Source organism: Rhopalosiphum maidis, chromosome 2 (assembly GCF_003676215.2).
Source record: "Rhopalosiphum maidis isolate BTI-1 chromosome 2, ASM367621v3, whole genome shotgun sequence".
NCBI classification, from domain to species: domain Eukaryota; kingdom Metazoa; phylum Arthropoda; class Insecta; order Hemiptera; family Aphididae; genus Rhopalosiphum; species Rhopalosiphum maidis.
The window spans coordinates 77,236,674-77,256,502 of record NC_040878.1 but is presented as its reverse complement, the minus strand read 5'-3'; the positions used below and the strand labels follow the sequence as shown (position 1 = coordinate 77,256,502).

At 25.3% G+C, this 19,829-nt stretch overlaps 1 protein-coding gene across 1 annotated transcript in view; it reads right to left on the bottom strand.

The window, feature by feature from the left end:
* The window catches only part of LOC113553920 (inactive tyrosine-protein kinase 7-like), a 198,883-nt gene extending 180,532 nt beyond the window's left edge, over nt 1-18,351 (bottom strand). The window contains exon 1 of the mRNA XM_026957512.1: nt 18,057-18,351. Within this exon, the coding sequence (XP_026813313.1) occupies nt 18,057-18,132 (76 nt within the window). The 5' untranslated portion in view covers nt 18,133-18,351. The remainder of the gene's footprint in view (nt 1-18,056) is intronic.
* Between the last annotated feature and the right edge of the window lie 1,478 nt (nt 18,352-19,829).

The window sequence follows — 19,829 nt, the reverse complement described above, 5'->3', positions numbered from 1 at the left end:
ATATAAACAAAGCTATAAAGCAAAAATTAAAAAATTAAATCCAATAAAACTCAAATCAATTATTTTCAGTTTTAATTAGTTCTAATACAAACAATAACTATATACAGAATCCCTTTTCAAATGTGATGCTAATATTATGTCAACAGTCTTTTTTTTAAACTATTTATTTTTATAAAAACAATGCAACTTACAGGATTTGTGACCTATTTATCTTCTGTAACAATTTTTCTTTTGGTTTTTTTTTTGTAATTTTATTATTAAAGTAAAATGTAAATAACAATACTGCATTTTTAATAATTAATATTAAATTTTCTTTATTATTATTATTAGCTTTTAATTATATATATCTACAAATAACACCTACGTATAATTCAACAATTATAACTGATATTATAAAAATAATCTAATCTAATATACTTACATATATATATATATAATAAAATTGAATAATAATGATTAAATATGTAATTTAAATGTATGCATAAATATATAAATAGTTAATAAATCGTATTTCATAATAAGAAGTAAAAAAGACAATAAAATAATATGACGAATCCTTAAATTTTATAAATGTCACATGTTTTATTTGTCTTAAACATAATTTTTGAGCAGAAAATTGAATATCAGCATTCGATATTGTAGGAAGTAATTTATTAAATTATATTTTTAAGAATATTTCAAAATACATTAATGACGTTTGTAATATAGGTACACACTATAAATTACATATACAATATAGCAATAAGCCGACATCATTCTACACGATCTTAATATTATAATATAATACATTTTCAAATATTATAAGAAGTATTTACATTTTTTCTCATGAATATATCACATACTTGATTCGCGCACACATAAAATGTCGAAATACAGAAAAAATAATATCGATCGTGAATATCGAATTTTTAGAATAAAGACAGCTAATATAAAGTCACCCAGTGGCAGGATGACTTTATACAGTTCGGTGGCATGTCAATAACAAACAAGTACCATGTCCAACGTTTGATTTTATACATAGTTTTTTTTATTTTCAATAGTATCAATAATATAATATAGATTAGAAAATTTAAATTACAGTAAAATATACATAAAACGAAGTCGTTGGGAGAACTAAAAAAAAACCTAATATGAAGGAATTCGTTATATAGAATTACATATTTTTTTTGTTGACATTATTACATATTATTTCATATTTAATACCACGTATAAAAAAATTAAATAAAAATAAAAATTATCAAAATATAAACATCAAATACATATCATATTATAAATATAATAGCATTAAAATAGTATCTTATTACGTAATAAATATCATATTTTTATATTTAATTTATTATTAAGAAATAATTAGTGAGTTTCGTTTGCTTATTATTTTTATAAATTGTACATTTTTCGTAAAATGTTTCGATTTCATTAAAAAAGAACAGTTTTGTTATCAAACAGTTTATTCGTTATATAGAAACATCAGATTTTTTATACAGAGATAAATTTACGCATAATTAACAATGAAGGTCATGGTTCTCAAAAATAATTCGTTAAACAGAAAATGTCGTTAAATAGAAGTTTGTTAAGTGGAAGTTTTACTGTATAATATAATAATATACATTATTTATAATATGTAAATACACAGAACTTATTAAATGTAAATTACACATTTTATTAAAATTTGATATAATACGCATAACAAATATAATTAGTATGTTTTTATATATATATATATATAATTCGTGAACCTACGTATATAGAGTCAATGAAAAAAAAAGACTGTAACACATTTTCAATGTTTCTGCTGAAAATAAGGTAAATGATTGCGGCCGATAATTCCTTTGAGGCTAAATGAAACTATAGAGGATTTGTAAGTACAACGCAAACTTCACATTGCATACATGCGAATTCGATTGAAATTATTAAGGTCAGGTGACTTAGATATCGGTGGGATTCTGAACACGTTTCCGCACGCGGATGAGATAGAAAGTTTCCTGTTGAATAAGGTGCATGGTAGATGTGGGGTTGCAGGGATGGATATAGTTCCGGTATGGAAAATACAGGCCGATCCGATAAACAGAATCCACGACTACTTTACTACTTTAGTCAGCTTTATATAAATAAATATATACATATTATAAATGTTTAATCATGGGCTAAAGCACAATTTTGCTCCACTACAAGTACAAAAATTATTATAGAATAAGTTAAGTAAATACAAAAGAAAAAACAAGTATACTACGTGTTTATCTTTTTAAATCAATAAATTATCGTTATAGGATGTATCAAAATAACGAATATTGAATAAAAAAAAAAAAACAAATCTAATATTGTAATACTTATAAAAAGTATTTAAAATTCAAAATTAATGAAATTATATTATAATACAAATGTGATATACAATTAATTACAAGAATAAGGAACATAATATATTTAAATCGTTAATACCTATTAATATTTTTTTTTTTTTTATATATATAATATATTATTATTAATAAATCAACATATATTATAGTGCACACTTAGATAATTTATCATAACATTAAGATTATCTATTTCTTTTAACATAACTTGTGTTAGAGAATTTCCAAATCAATTTTAAATTAATATTAATTACTCATAATATTATTATTTATTATTAATTATATTATAGTATATTTGTTTATGGATAATAATTGGATATGTATATATTATAAATAATAATATCATAATGCAAATATAGAGTATTAATAAATTAAACTTTTAAGTCTTATTTAATTTCACCTTTTGTTTTTGAAATTCTTTTTAATAATTATAACATTTTTATAAATGCATGTAAAAGTATGCATATGTATTACTATTAAAAAATTTAATAATTAAATAAAATTTCTAATTATATTTAACATGTATTCGTGTGCAATAAGATTATATAATGTATATGTATAACAATTTCCTCAATACTTACAAGACCAAAATTATTTATACATTTTAAAATGTATACTTATCAATAAATTAATATATACCTCACAAAGCTAATAACGTGATAAATCATTAATTCTACATTACCATTGTGTAGTAATTCGACTCGGTATGTATGTATTACAGTTGATACTCACCTAAAAAAAAATCAAATAATTAATCATGTGTAATTTTATAAATAACTCGAAAAGTTTTGACTTTTTTCAATAACTATGTGGTTATTTATAAGTTAAAATTATGTTCAATGTAGTATACCTGACAGTGTATGTTAAAACTTAATAAGATATCAATGTACTGTTTGTTTTTTCTATCTTAATATACGCAACATAGATAAAACGCATTTAAGGACAAAATAATTTTTTTTATGTTTTAAAATAATTTTTAAATAAAATGACATATAGTAAAAAAGTATAAACAATATTTTTGAAGGTATGATAAAATTTTTTCTCTAAAAATTGTCTCAAAACAATTAAATATCATTTAAGTCAAAGAATAATAAAATATTAAACTTATATATTGTCAAATATTTAAAAATAATATCCTCTATACTATTTGTAATAACTGCATGATTATATTATCAACTCACTCAAAAATCATAAATTAATTAATTATTTTATATGAATGTGGTTAATCTGTGTAGTATGTATCTACGAGAGAAACGAAAATTTCACTAACATCCATTTAAAAGTTAATAGATAAATGTAGTTTTTTCGTAATAAAGACGATGGTTATTTATTATTAAAAGTTTGAAAAGAATCAAATGATTATAATTATTGATTGTTGGCAGATTAGTTAGAATGACTATTGTTGAATATACTTCATTTTATAATTTCATTCTCCGAGTATACAAAAATTTCACCTAATTATGAAACTTAAAAAAAAATATCATACATTGTTTTTGAATGAGCTATTTCTTATATACTGTTTATAAAAATAATTCTTAATAATTGCAAAATAAATTTAAAAACATATATTTTTTTTTTAGTTATTTTTAACATTAATGTTACCAGATAAGTATTATGGAAAAATATAAAAGTATTTTAAAGCGCTCATACGTGACTTAAAACTAAAACAGAAGTTAGTCAGAGACTTCATACTGTTTATTTCACATGTTTAAATTAGATTATCTAAATTATAAGGGTATTTTGATCGCTTAGTGAGAATACATCCTGCCAGTTAATATAGCTACCCTATAGTAGATACACTCAACTACATAGTTAAGTACTTATCCTACTGCGCAATAACAAAACTTTCTCATACAAATACTTTTTTGATATAATACCAAATGGTTCACTAAATACAATAATTACTGAGTTATAGTCAACTATACTCGGCTATTATCATCGTCAGCAGATTTTACTTAATAATAATTACATATTATTCAATTATTAAAAATCTCCTCTCAGGATCTATAAAACGTATCAATTTATGTTAATATAATAACCTAATACGTGAATTAAATATATCATTAAATTAATTGTCGAAAAAAATATGTACATTTAAGATTGAGATTAATGTTAACAACTGAACAAACATTTTTATTCTTTGTTTTAATAAAACTATAGTGTCAACTGTTTTTTTTTATTCTAAACAAACGGTGAGATGCATATTTAGTTTTTAATTATTTATTTTTATGTATTATTAATTATTTTCCTTAAATTTGTTAGTTATTTTATAACGGATTAAATAAACTGATGGAAATAAATATCTATATGTTTAGCATATTTCATTATTACTTACCGCGTACTTACCAAGGATATCCGCACTATTAAATTCCATACCTAAATACGGTTTTTAATTTAATATATCATGCTAATGATTTGTGATATTCACATCATATTTAAAATATTACTATACAGGTGGTACAATAAATATTATTATGAAGATTACATAAATTTAATATACCTACATGGTATGCGCCTGGTTATAATAATAAGTTAAGTGGTTATGCTGGATATAATTGTAATTTATAAGTTTCTGTTGATTCAACAAACTGACAAATAAATATATATTACTCAGTCAATATTAGTTCATTAAAAGTTTGAAAGGCATTTATCCAAGTTTATCAATAACTTTATTATATAAGCTACGGATCAAAATATTTGTAAAAAATAATTGCGTAATAATATAGAAATTGAAAGTATTGTATTTATAAAGATTTCAATAATAAATATAACACTGGTACCAAATGATTTAACTATTTATATCTTGTCCTATGCATCACTTCGGCGCATTGTTTATTCACATTTATTTATAGGAATAAATTATTTTACGGCCATCATTTTTCAAGTGTAATGTAATATTTTTTTACGAAGAACTCACTTCTTTAACTTCTTCACTTATCCTAGAACACCTAGTTCTACTCGAAAAATGGGACAAGGAATGGGGTGTGAAAATAAACGAGTCTAAATCAATACATCGCACCTTCACTATTAGACAAAAAAAATATCCTCCTTTTACTCTCAATGAATTAATCCAACCAACAGCGCAATGCGTTTGCTACCTAGGTATTACTCTTGACCAACGTCTTACCTGGTAGTTTTATTTACGCAACAAACTTTTAACTCTAAACGATCGCTTCAGTCTCCTCCGCCCTCTCTTAACCACAAATCATACTAAATTACCAACTGAGCTAATAATCTATAAACTTTTTATTAAACCAATCTGGGCCTATGGTATTCAACTATGGGGCCTTGTAAAAATCTCGAACGTAAATTGAACTCGACGATTTCAATCTAAAACCCTCCAAGCAATAACTAAAGCACCCTTTTTATATAACAAACCACTCCATGCACAACGTCCTTGCTGTACCTATCTACATTCCATGGTGTAGCTAAAAAAATATTATAAACGATTTAAACTTAATATGAAAAATCACAGAGATCCTTTTATTAAAGGACTCACATCAACAAATAAACCTGGTAACCCTAAAAAAAAAACTAAAAGGACGGTGGTGCCGTGGCCTCTTAATATACTAGTACTCATAAGTATACTTACAGTTGTCCACATTCTCCTCACCACTCTAAGTAATATAATTACTATAATATCATGTAGAAGTTCTTTTAACAGGAGGACTCTTCACTCGATCGTTCTTGTTATTTTTTTTTCTCCCCCTATATACCATTAAATTCACTTACTTTTCGACTTATTTGTAACAAATTGTGTAGTACCAGAAAAAAATGTTTCTTAATTAAATATTAAATACCTAAAATCCATTTAATTTTTTTTTTTATTACTAAAGAAATATTGGCATGAATTATTCGATATACTTTACTCAGCAACTTTTGTTATTAGTACCTTCGTCAAATTCATGATCCCCGCCGAGTAACATTAATTTCAATAATATTTGTTTAGTACCTACCGGATTGAATTTTAATCAAACGTATAGGAACTATTATTTATTTATCTACACATAGTTCATAAGTTTATTGTGTATAATTTATTTACTAAATCAAAATTAGTTATCTAAAATATTCGGTGTAACAATAATAATAATATAAGTATTCATACACGTTACTCTGTACCGTATATTTCATTCTGAAGTGAAACCTAGCCAATACGTTTTATTAACTACAATACAATTAAATACATTTATCTGTAAGTTATTTTTGTAATACATTAATTATTTTTATTTTTATTTACGAGTTCCATAGCAATATAATAGATAAAGAAGTAACAAAATATAAAATTATAAATCTAATTTAAAAATAAATTAAAAATAATGTTTATGTACTTTCTTACTTTGATTACTCGAATACATCGTATATATTATATATATATATATTATTATACTCTGTAATTTAGACTATAATATCTGTAGTTACACTAATTTATAGTTATATTAAGTTTGCATTAATATTATACTATATATATATATATTAGGTAGGAACCAATAATTTTCTTAAACATTAAAATACAATGAATGTAACAGGTTCGGTAAAATGCAGATGTTGATGATGACATTTTTATAGTATATATGATACATTTTAAAACTATAGGTTCTACCAACAACAATAATATTTAATTATGTTATATTTTTTTAGCGATTAAGGAAATAATTTTGTTAAAAAATTCGCTACTTAACGTTAAACAAATACATGAAAATTAATTGAAAATTAATTAACTTGTTAATGCTTTCGAACTTTTTTACATCAGAAAGTGTTAAGTTTCAAAACAATCTTCAGTCCTGACAAAACCAAATAAATACTTGTGATTTATGATTTTAAAAAGAAGGTGAAATTATTATATAATTTCTCTTTAGTATTTGCTTAAAATATCCAATCAAAATTGAGTAACATAGAATATTTTTAAAGTTTTCTACGTGGTTCCAAGTCTTTACACTTCAAGTTGAATCAAGTTCAAATGTATTACTTACATGATGCATATATAACCTGTCTTGTATCTACATAATAGGTAAAACATCATCAGACAAAATGGATGTTCTAACAAGATTTTTATGAAGTATGAAAATATTGAACAGTCATTGTGAATTTGTGATGAGCAAAAAAAATGCAAAGTTTCGTTCGTTCTGAAAAATAATGCATACAAATGTAACCTTTCTACATAAAATATTAAAATTTAATTTGTAAAATTCTTTTTTTTTAAGTTTTAGTCAACTATGAAATTTTTTCTTTAAGTTTTTATTTATCTCCTAAAAACTTTAAATGTAAAAACTCCATTTGTGTGATTGGAAATAAAAGTCAAAATAAAAATATATTAATTTAAATTTACAATGTAAATGGTTTTTACATAATTAAATATTTTTATAAATCATTCGTTTAAAATTATTTTATCTACCACCTATCAATGTAAATCTACTTTAAATCATTACATATTTTAAAATAAAAACTAACTGTCATAAGCAATAATTAATGATATTATTGATATTAATACCGAAATTAAATAAGTTATATTTTATTATGTATAAATGGGTTATGGTCGACAAAAAAAAAAAAAAAAAGAAGTGAAGTATGAAAATGATTATAAACAAGAAGTAGTACTTATTCATATTAAAGGTCGATAATCACTGGCTTAACATTTTCGATCATACAAATCAAATTATATGGATATTGTTTCAACGTTGTCACTTATCAAAACTGCCACAGAATAGCGTTAAATTAGAAGAAGTATAAAATAATAAATAAAATATTGTACTCGATTATTTTAATGCAAAAAATATTACACTTGTACGATGACACACTATATATTATTCTCAGTAGTTATATCTTGATTTTATTGTTAATTACAAAATTATAATTTATATTTTTTTTCTCGTATAAAACCAGAAAAAATGATAAGTGTATAGTATCTCACATTAAATAAAATCGATTAACCTAATAATGCTTCAATTATACACAGTTTACGAGTATACATCGTACATGAAACGTAAATACGAGCGACGATGCGACGGACCCACATTATAAGTATGGTACGCCCATGCTCCATGCACGATATAATCCGCGATACATGTGCCGGATCAGGTCCGGTGGCGGAAATTAATTGCTTACGAAATCTTCTCCCCCCCCTCGGCTAGTACCTCAACCGCCAGGACATCGCAGAGAAATAGTATCAAACCCGAAGAACCGTATTTATTTATGTGCTTATGACACTCGAGTCACGTTGAATCACACCCATGCCGTGCGTCGGCTGCTCTATATATTATATCGTGTTGTCGTGGCAACGGCGATTTTTATTTTTCCTCATTCCGTTAACAATGGGTGACATAATGTAATATTTGGCTTTACTACTATCGCAAATCGGACAGAGAGTGGGGGGGGGCAGTTTAGAAAGCTTCTTGTTTGTCACCGCACGCATTCACTCAAATCCACCAACCACCACCTGGAAAAAGTAGTGTCTCGTCTACAACAGGTCAGCGAGCAATCGGCGGCGGCAACTGGATTTATTCTTAAGCCCTAGTGATTCATTATAGCGATAATATATTATTACTATATACTATGATATACTAACGCATTATATTTTCTACATTTATATCGGTTTAATAATAATCGCCACGTCACGCAACCCCCTACCATCGCTCTTTTACAAATTTTTGTTCAATTTATCGTAAAATAAATTCACGTATACAATCAGCTCACGCTGACCCCTAGAGTATTTTCCTTCTTTGTATTTTGGAATTTAATATCCGTTATATAAGATATTTAAAGAATATACAAAACTTTTTTTAATATTAAAGATAGTTTTAGTAATTTTATATTTTTATAGAAGTATTTATTAATAATAATTATTGTTTGCTTACTTTCTGGTTGCTATGGCAATTATTATTACATGAAAGATTTGAAATATGTAAAAATAAACTTTTTTTATTATATACGAGTAAATCAGTTGAAAAATAAATGTATATATATAATATATATTTCTGTTGATTAGTTTTAAAAAAAAGCCATAAAATTTATGATTTTTCATTGGTTATTTAATTATTAGTTGAATTCATCTATTATATTGTAAAAATCTTGAATTTTAAAATGTTTAATAATCAATTTAATTTATAGTAAAAAAAGTTAAAGTTAAAGTTAAAAACGGTCGTAGGTTCTAATCATATTTTCGTTTGTTGTTTTTTTTTTCATACATACAACTTCTTGTAACTAGTCGACTCATATGGTCATATTTTTTATAAGGTTTGTAATATCGTCCGTTTAAAAATATATCAAAATAGTTTTTCTATGCTACGAAGAAATGCAATTTTTGATTTAGGGGACATTATTTCAAAAATGTTGAAAATGCAGTTATCTGCGTTATTGAGTTAGCTAAATATAGATTTTAGTATTATTCACTTAATACTGTATAATTCAACTAATTTATAAAAAAAAATAATGTATAAATATTTCTAGTTATTTATGATAAACATTATATTTTATAATCAGTAATAATAAATAGAGTGCACTTAATACTAGCTGTTATACAATTCGTATTGACCGTATTATATTTAAAATATTTTTAGGTTAGATTTTAAAATATTTTATTTTATTAGTTTAGTTTAAGTAAACAGGAACATATTTTGATAGCATGTATCGCGAAGGTACCGCGGACTCGACGTGGCACTGGTACTATGCTGTGCCAGGGGTTTCGTTATATATGCAATCACTGTCATCATTCACCCATATCTGAGGCTCATCACTTGGCCACGACTGTGTTATTGCGTTCTTCGAAAGTCGTTGTTCTCGTAAATGCAATTCGTGTAAGCCCGTATGACTATAATGTCTTGATAGTTCAGTACTAATGATTCCGATTAAACACTTGTTCATCGCGATTCATATTGATAAGTCCAAGGATTTGTAGTTACAGCGAAACAATATTTTATCCTTTTAGAGTCGATGGTAATTCTACAGCCCATAACAACTCATGAGTTCTCTCAAATGAACATGTAAGCGTGACGTGGTCCACAGCGGTCGTAAGTAAAAATTCCAAGCATTACAATGTATTGTGGATGCTTGTTTCTATCAACCTTCACTTAAGGTCACAAATAGTCTTGCGTTTTACCCGATCACAGATATATCGAGCCAGCTATGCGCGTGTACGTACAAACCAGTGGCATTAGCATTTCAATCTGATAAAATCTGATATTTATTATACACTCAGAATTGTGCATTTGGTGTGTGTTTTTATCGACATTTTTCAAAAAACATAAATTTTGACCGGACAACAACGAACGACGCTCGAAATCATGAAGTCTATATCGAATGGAATCCATTATCGTCTTTTTGAAAATTAATATTCGTCAGACGTTAATAACTTTGTATCGGTTAAAGTATTTTCAACTTCTAAATTACCTGTCCGGGTTTCCAGTAATAATTTATAAAAAATATGTTCATATAACTTATTAACGATTTAAACTATACGGCGAACGGTATTAACTGTATTATGATATTCTATCAAAAACTGTCATACTGTGTTGTTAATTTATAATATAGTGATAATATCCGAGTACGATTTGTAGCCGACCAATTGGCGCGCAAACAATGATGTCGAGAAGCCGCGGCGGACGCATATTTGTGTTTATTTTTTTTTTCACGACAACACGGAGTACCCATACATAATAAATATTATTTTGGGCACAAGCCCGTCAATTAGTGGTCGCGTGGTTCGTATCTGTCCATTATATATGCATAACTTAAAATAAATAATTAAATATAACTGTGGTCGTAATAAGTACTGTCATTATTATTATTATTGCATTCGGTTTTTTGCTGAGAACAATTTAAACTAAACGGAAAATATTAAACGCAATATGAATTTTCATGACACCCGAACACACACAGCAAGACGATTATCTAGATTGCTACAGCCTGCAGCCACATGTCAACGGTTGGAAACCGGTGAGCATAAATTGTATTTATTCGTTTATGGTTCATCTAGTTATAGTGCCGTAGTAATATTATGTCCATTGTGTGCCTTTTTTCTACATAGTAAGTTAATGTGATATGACTTATAATTTATAAATTATAAGTAAACATATAGGTACAGGACGATTTCTCCAGTATGTTCACTCTCGTTTTTCCTTTAGTAACAAATGTTAAATTCGTTAAAATTTAGATTTTTTAATATTATGAAGTATACGTATTAACGAGCATATTCTAATATTTTTGGCATTTCTTTGCATTTTATGCAGTTTACTGTGACAATTTAAACTGCTTTTCTATGAAAAGTTAGTTAAGGACATGATTTTTTCAGATGTTGTCTGGGCATATTTTTTAAATCCGCTCCACTACGGTATAATTATTATTGTTCAGTAGGTACGCCACGGACTAATTGTATTAATAATGCCGTAGATATTATTCATTATCGATCTACATAATAATTAACAGTATCATGAATATTTATAGTATGCATGTATGATGTAGCTATTGTACCTCACTAAATATATATATATAATAAAATATAATATATGAGGTATACAAATATGCAGTGAACACAGAATATCCCTATTGAGCATCCCATCAACTACCCGAAGAGGTATAATATTATAGAATACATATGCATTATATTATATAACAATAAGATCGTATGGTGCACTTGGTATCAACCAAATTTCGGTGAAAATTGAGGCCTTTGAAATATTATATAAATCAATCCTTTTCAAAAACGTCGATTATCACAACAAATGTGTAGTTATACTTTATATACTTAAAAACTTATTTTTGAAATATATTTCAACCTGTAAGTATATACATTTTTATTCATTTGAAAAATAAAGTAGGTATACAAATGTATTAATTACTTCGTATGGAATTATTAAACACTATGGAATCTTATCGCATCAAATATTATTTATATTTGTGAGTGTTATTTTATTTCTTGAAAATAAGTACCCATGTATACACATTTTCAGATTTAAATCAAAATTAGAAATGAACTGATGAATTTTATTTATTCAATTCTTGTACATGACTAAAACGTAAACATATAGTTATTACTTGCTATACTTTTATAGCATATGATGTTGAGCTGAAAATGTTTTAGAGATGTACGAATAAAAAGCTAAATAATCGTGAGTTCCATGACATTTATATATTATATGGACATTTTAACCAAATATAGGAGACAATTTTATATTTAACGTATACAGATATAGCTTTTTATCAATATTTAAAATAAGTTCTCGATTCTCAAATCATCCACCGTCGTAAAACATAAAAAAATAAATAAAACGCTTGAAAAAGCAATCTCCCCGCAGCTAAAACGTATGGTGTTAGTAGACAGTAGGTACCGCAAGCAACCGTTTGACGTAATATTTCCACATCAATTTTGTTCGCACATAATAGAGTGTAAAATATTGCGTGTACATACATAATATATAATATATAAATATATATATACCAATGGATAATATATAATGCATATAAAATATAATAGAATACATAATATTGATGATTATAATTTAATGATTCATCAAATATGTTTACTCTCAGTTTTCCTTTAATAATGGTTTTAATCAAATTATTTTTCATGACATTTTTAAATATACATAGAAACTATATTTTAAAACTTTAGACATAATTCTACTACTTCAAGAAGGGTTTGCGATGATAAAAACATCAGGTTTTTTAAATTAGATCCCACTTTTTTACTATAAATTTTGACGTATCTCATTCAAAATTCGAACGACTCGTTTATCAGTTATAATAATATTTATACTAAAGATAAAATTCCTTAAAGACATAAAATAAATATGTATTGGATTTAGTCTTTTTTATACAAGGACAATTTTTACCAATTATAAATATTGGTATATTATAATAATCCCATTATCATGGACCTATTATCTCTAGTGCATAATGTTAAATAACTAAAAAACTATTCGTTCGAATTTTAATTTACATACTATGTCAAAATTTTCAGAAAAATTATTGTTTAAATAACTTACAGTATAAAAGGAGTGTTTATATAAGAACAATAGAAGTTTGCATTTCCACAGAAAACTCCTTTAGTACGACAAATCTTAAGAATTCGAAAATAAGATCCTTTTTTGTATAATTAAAAATTATAAAAATCAAATTTTTATGGAAGTAAAATTTGGTGAATACATGGTAGGCGGATAACATGTATAAATAGTATATAAATTCACCGTGTAGGTTCATAAGTGCTCCAGTAGTCAAACTAAAATAGGAAATACGCATTATTTCAGTGATATTTTATGCATCAGAAAATATATGGAATAATATAAAAATTAAAAATCACATATTTTTGTTCATTTTTTTCAAATTCATAATATTATTAACATCGTTAGGTATGTTTATTACCGTTCTACTGTTGATTTATCTATATGATATTATTAATTATTATATTACCTACCTACGTATAATTGTTAATAATAATTGTATTACAAAATGCAATATAAAATAGGTCAACAATTTGTTTAATACATTGTAAATAAAAAAAAAATAAAAAATATTTAGTAATACATCACTTTCATATTAATAAATAAAATACGTTACGAACGAAAATGGGTGGCGCCAATCATAACCGGGATACTTGGAACTTCAATTTGTGGAATAACTAAGTTTTTCGAGCAAAAGGTCTGTACATCAATCATTGAAGTGTAATAATTAATAGCGCAACATTAGTATGTATGCGATTCACCCATGGTACTCTATATAGCTTATTCAATATAACGATTACCGATTTCAAAGCAACGTTTAGTACGAGTATAGTACACATGAATACCATTAAATTATTCGAGTTGATTATACAAATATTTTATTTTCTACAGTTCTTATGTGGATTGGTAAATGGTCGTACATATAATTAATTAAACGACTTAAAATACAGTGAAACTTCCATACAACGAACTCCCATTAAACGACGTTATCAAAACAATTGGTAACTAAATAAATTATATTAAAAAAGGAGACATTTAAATATTGATATTTCAACATTTTCAGAAAATATATTCGTTAAATTATAACATTAGAAAAAAATGAAGGGGTTATTTGAAAACCGAAGTTGATATTTCCACAGTACACTCTTCAAGTAGTACGAGAGAGAAATTTGAAAAATTTAAAGTATGCTCTTTAAATATATTTCAATAATTTAAAAATAATCATTTAAATAATTCATTATAAATGGAAAAATGTGAACACAGACTACCTATTTGATTGGAAATAACCAATACATTTTCAGCATTTAATAACAATGGTATAAATACTGTAATGTAAAGTAATACTAGACGATTTTTAATTTGTTTATAGTGGCATTATGGTCAGTTTTAAGAACACTTCGCTTTCTATTATATCTACTCATCTTGCACAATGCCCTCATCGTAGCGGTAGCACACAAGTCGAACACTTCAGAATATATATTATATTCATCAAATTTATTAACACTTTAATGGGAACGTGAATGATGCAACTACCCACATACGCCCACTAATCTGCAGTGAATTATATCCATGAAATTGAATTAGCTATTATGTGTATTGTGTATAATATAAATTATCAGTTTTATTCGTTTTTTTCGTAATTTTTCTTAGAATATTTCAAATATAAATATTTACTTCTCGATGGTTTTTATTCCTTTAAAATACAATTACATCGTTACACTATACATATTACAATATTGTATTTACACAATGTATATACATTTTACATTTAGTTACTATAATGTATTCGTAAAATACAATGTTTATTTATATTTAAGTTTTTGAACAACCATCATAACGTCAAATATTATGGATTCAAGAGTTATTATTTTTTTTTTTTTTTTTTAGAGTAGGTAGTTAATTTTTACACTTGCAAAAGTTGTCAGCAGTCTCCATTACATTTTTTGTTAGAGTCACACATAACTGATAAATCCACGACTGTTGCTAGTTATAATATCTCAACTGCCGAGACCATATTAACAAACGATCTTTTAATATGAGTATTGTACATTTTGACGATTGTGACATCTAATAAATTACTTGCAATATAGTTGTAGTCGTGTAAAAATATCTCATATATTTTGACTTATCGAACCACTTTTTTTTTTCAAATCAATTGTATTTTATTTACCTATGCAAATTTGACATAATACAATTTTGAAATAAAATATTTTATACATTTCATACAAAACCTAATAACCATTTTTGGTTTCTTTTAATATCATATGCAGTTTTTTTTTTAAATTACAACTAATTCGTATTTTATAAAATAGTTAAGTAATAATTAACTATTTTATATATTAATATTTAAATTAGTACACTATTATAAAAATCTTAACTCATAAATATATAACTTTTTAAAGTTTTAAAATATTTAATTTTAAATGAAAATAATATTGCATATGTTTTATGGATGGAGCTAGGTATAAAAATATGAGTGGCACAATGTTCACTTTTAATTCATATAAATATAAATTAAATGTCATTCATATTTTTAAAGTGTCAAACTGTAAATATACACAATGTCGTAGGTACCTATATCTACTGACGAAAAATTTGATTACAATTTGTAATGTTAAAAATTTAAATAGAAAAAATAGTTTTATATGTAACTAGTTCAAAGTATTTTATGTTCATAAATTCGTAACAATGTACCTAAAATTAAGTGAAATCTCATGCGATGTACTGTGTTTTAACTATACTAATACATAGTATGTAACATAAAATAGACCTAGTTCGAATCATCCAAATTTTTATCGAGCTTAAATACGTTATAGGACAGGATGGGCAAAATGGAGCACCAAAAAATAAGAAAAAAAATAAAAAAAATTCCATACATTGTTGGTATATTTTTTGTATCGTGTTAATTTATTTAATACCTAGTATACAATTATGATTCATGGGGAAAATGTGGTCTACGGATAGTTTGGTTTCCCTGGTGTAGGACATAGTTATTCCATTAAAATATAATATAATGTGTAAAAAAAAAAAGTTACTATATTATTTATATAATAATTTATTAACGCTTCACTAATAATTAAAAAAAACGTTTTCCAATGTTGACAACGCGGATAAGAAACTGATACTTACACTATTTTAGAAATTATCCAATTTTAAATAGAAAGGTACCTTCAATATTGAAAAGCAGTTTAGTTCCCCGGACCCTTGTTCCTTTCCTCTTTTATACTTTATTTAAAGCTGAGTATGCAATATTAGAAATAGGGGAATAAAATAATAAAAATGACAACATAAAATATCGATGATGCTTTCTTTCGACCATTTATGAGATTTTATCAAAAGTAACGTTAAATGAGAATGATCAGTAAAAAATAATAATTTTGTGAATTACGGTTTGAGGGTATTTAATATTTACATACCATACAGTAGAACTATTGAACTGGGTTAAATTAATTTTATACCATTTTGGTATTGTGTGGTTGTGTAGTGGTGAAGGTGGTAGTAGGGGTAGCGAAACTCGGAAAACGACAGTGTTATTTATGGTAGAAATGAAACAACATTCTGAGAAAAAAAATAACACCAAAAGTCGCAACAATAATAATAATAATGAGATATTAACGTACAAGAAACTTTTATCGGACTTCTCGGGTTGTATACATTTTTAAAAGTATATTATATATTAAGTAAAAGTTTTATTGTTATTGAAACTATATTGAGTTGCCTACAACAAACTATTTGTTTCTACTCACAACCCAGAGGCTAGTCGTTCGCCACGAACTTTAAGAATAACGTGCAATTTTTAAAACTGAACTGTATAAGTTGTGTAACTAATTACTAATTATATTTATAATATATTTTAAAACAATTATTAACTATAGGAACCTATTTTACATTATATATTTAATATTATATTGAAATAATACCTATTGATGCATCTATAATAGGAATTAATTACGTGGCCTTTAAGTTTAATTTGATTTATAATATGATGTATTATTCATGATAGACAGTCAGTCTTATGTAAAACTAAATACTCGCATTTTAATATTATTCACTAAAATATATACTGTGAGTATTTATCTTATCCGCATCTGTTTTTCTATGCAATTAATTTAAAAATATTTAAAATATCCTTATAACATTTTTAATATTATATATAAAATAAAGTTATTGTTACAATAATAATAAATTTAACAAGCGTACTAAGTCTATACACATTAAATTGATGTTACGATTATATACAAAACAATGCATTAATTATATGTCTTAATTTTATAAATCAATTTAAAATATATTGATTATAATATTATTGTTGTATAATATGATTAGTAAGTATATTTATGTAAATTTAAGAGTGAAATGCCTATTGAAAACAATTAATATATTATTATAACTAAAAATCAATCATAATTAATTTGTATTATGATTTTCAAAATAGTTAAAATATTTTATATTATATATGTTTATGATGAATTGTCAAATGTACACGAATTATTAGTGACGATTTAATAATCGCAATAATATTAATGAAGTTTGAATTTACTTGTGTACAAACTAAAATATATTTTTAATAGATATTAAAACGAGTGAAATTACCTATGCATTATAATAACGAATTTAAAGAAAATTAACTAGTTTTATATTAATTTAGAATAATATTAGATTAAATTTAAAATTAATACATAATAAAAAGAACCACAATAAAAATTTATGATTTTATATCCTTTGTATTATACAAAATTTAATACAAACATTAAATTGTATATTATTATCTTACCTTGGCAGTTGGCTATAGCGATTATCCAAAAGCACAAAGCGCTCAACTGTAGAAATCCGCCAGTCACTGTACACATGTCGTATGATACTTATTTATTATTATTTTGTTTTTAGTCCGGACGTACGACTTTCAACAGAAATTTCGTCATGCCGAAATATTAATAAAAATATTATGATGATGAAAAAAATATTACATTACTAATAAATTTGTTTAAATTTAAAACAAAATAAACAAGAAATGCAAATAAGCACGGAATATTAATTATTATTTTATTTTTCGATATTAACCCGCATCCCGCACTTGGCGATACGATAAAACTATTATTTATATATATATATATATTTTTTTTTACTCGGTAGCGAACGAAAAATCGCAACCGCAACGGCGGCCGTTACACACTCTACGGAGATTTGTGATTCACTAGCTGACTATGCCGGTCTCTGCGTTTGACGCCGCCCGAACGTGGGATAGTTTCTCGATTCTGCGCTCCGGTTCGCGACCTCCGAACGCTAAAAACAACACTTAAATATTCCACCGTGGTCACCATTAAACGTGTACGATATAGATACGAATATAATAGAATAATAATAATTAGTTACGTTAAATTCCCAGTGTACATCACTGTTTAGTTAATAATACACTAATGCGACACAAGATATTTATCATATCGGTTGATTTTTTAAATAGCTAATATTTATAGAAAATAATTAAATTAATTAGATTTACCTTTGGTGAATATATAATACGTCTTAAAGAAGACGCCTAGAAATGGTAGCTTGTCGTATTTTTTTTTTTTTTTTTTAAATGTGCAATCTGCGTTCCAGAGCACAATAAGAATACACAATTGATAATTTAATTATATGGCAGTGAAATGATTGCTTGATAGAAGATGCCACCAATGGTGACGCTTGATTTATCTTTTACAACTCGAATAATTTATTATTATTGTGATATAATTAATAATGCATAACTAACTATTTAACAAACTTATGTATAGGTTTTAAATATCCATTGGTTATTTTAAATTAAAAAATATTACACCAATTATTATTATAATACAATATGTTATACCTATTGTATTATATATGCTATTTCCCATAAAAATAATCTGTACACAATATGTCAATACGAATTGAATATAATTTAAATAAAAATACAAAGTATTTAAAAATATTCGTGTATTAAAAAGTTGTCATATAATTTAGATAAAAAAAATATCCTAAAACTATTAAAATATATATTATAAAAACATTTTTTTCTAGATAATTATAATATTTTAAATATTGTAATTTACACTAAAATCCTAAACATTTTCTAAAACTGGAAAAGTAACATAAAAAATTTTATAAAATGCAAAATAAAAGTTTCACCTTTGAGCGGCTTAGTACTTGGATTGTATTTTGAACTTAAACCACATGAAAAAAATGCACTATGCGTTGATACCTAGGCATTAGCTATTATGTTGGTAGTAGGTAACTATTACCTATTACTCTAAATATTTATATTTTACAATAATACAAATAAATTTAAATATCTAAATTAAAATATTTTATATACATAAAATTTAAATTATCATCAATTTTGTAATTTAATTGTGACCAAAATCGTATTCAAAAAATTTAAAATTCATTCTACGTATAATAATTACCTTACAAGCGATTTAATTATAAGAAGTATTTACTAACAAAACGGTTTCAAATTATTATTAGTTCATGGTTACCACTTAAAACATTACACGTTTTACTTTAAGTAACTAGGTAGGTACTTGTTCGT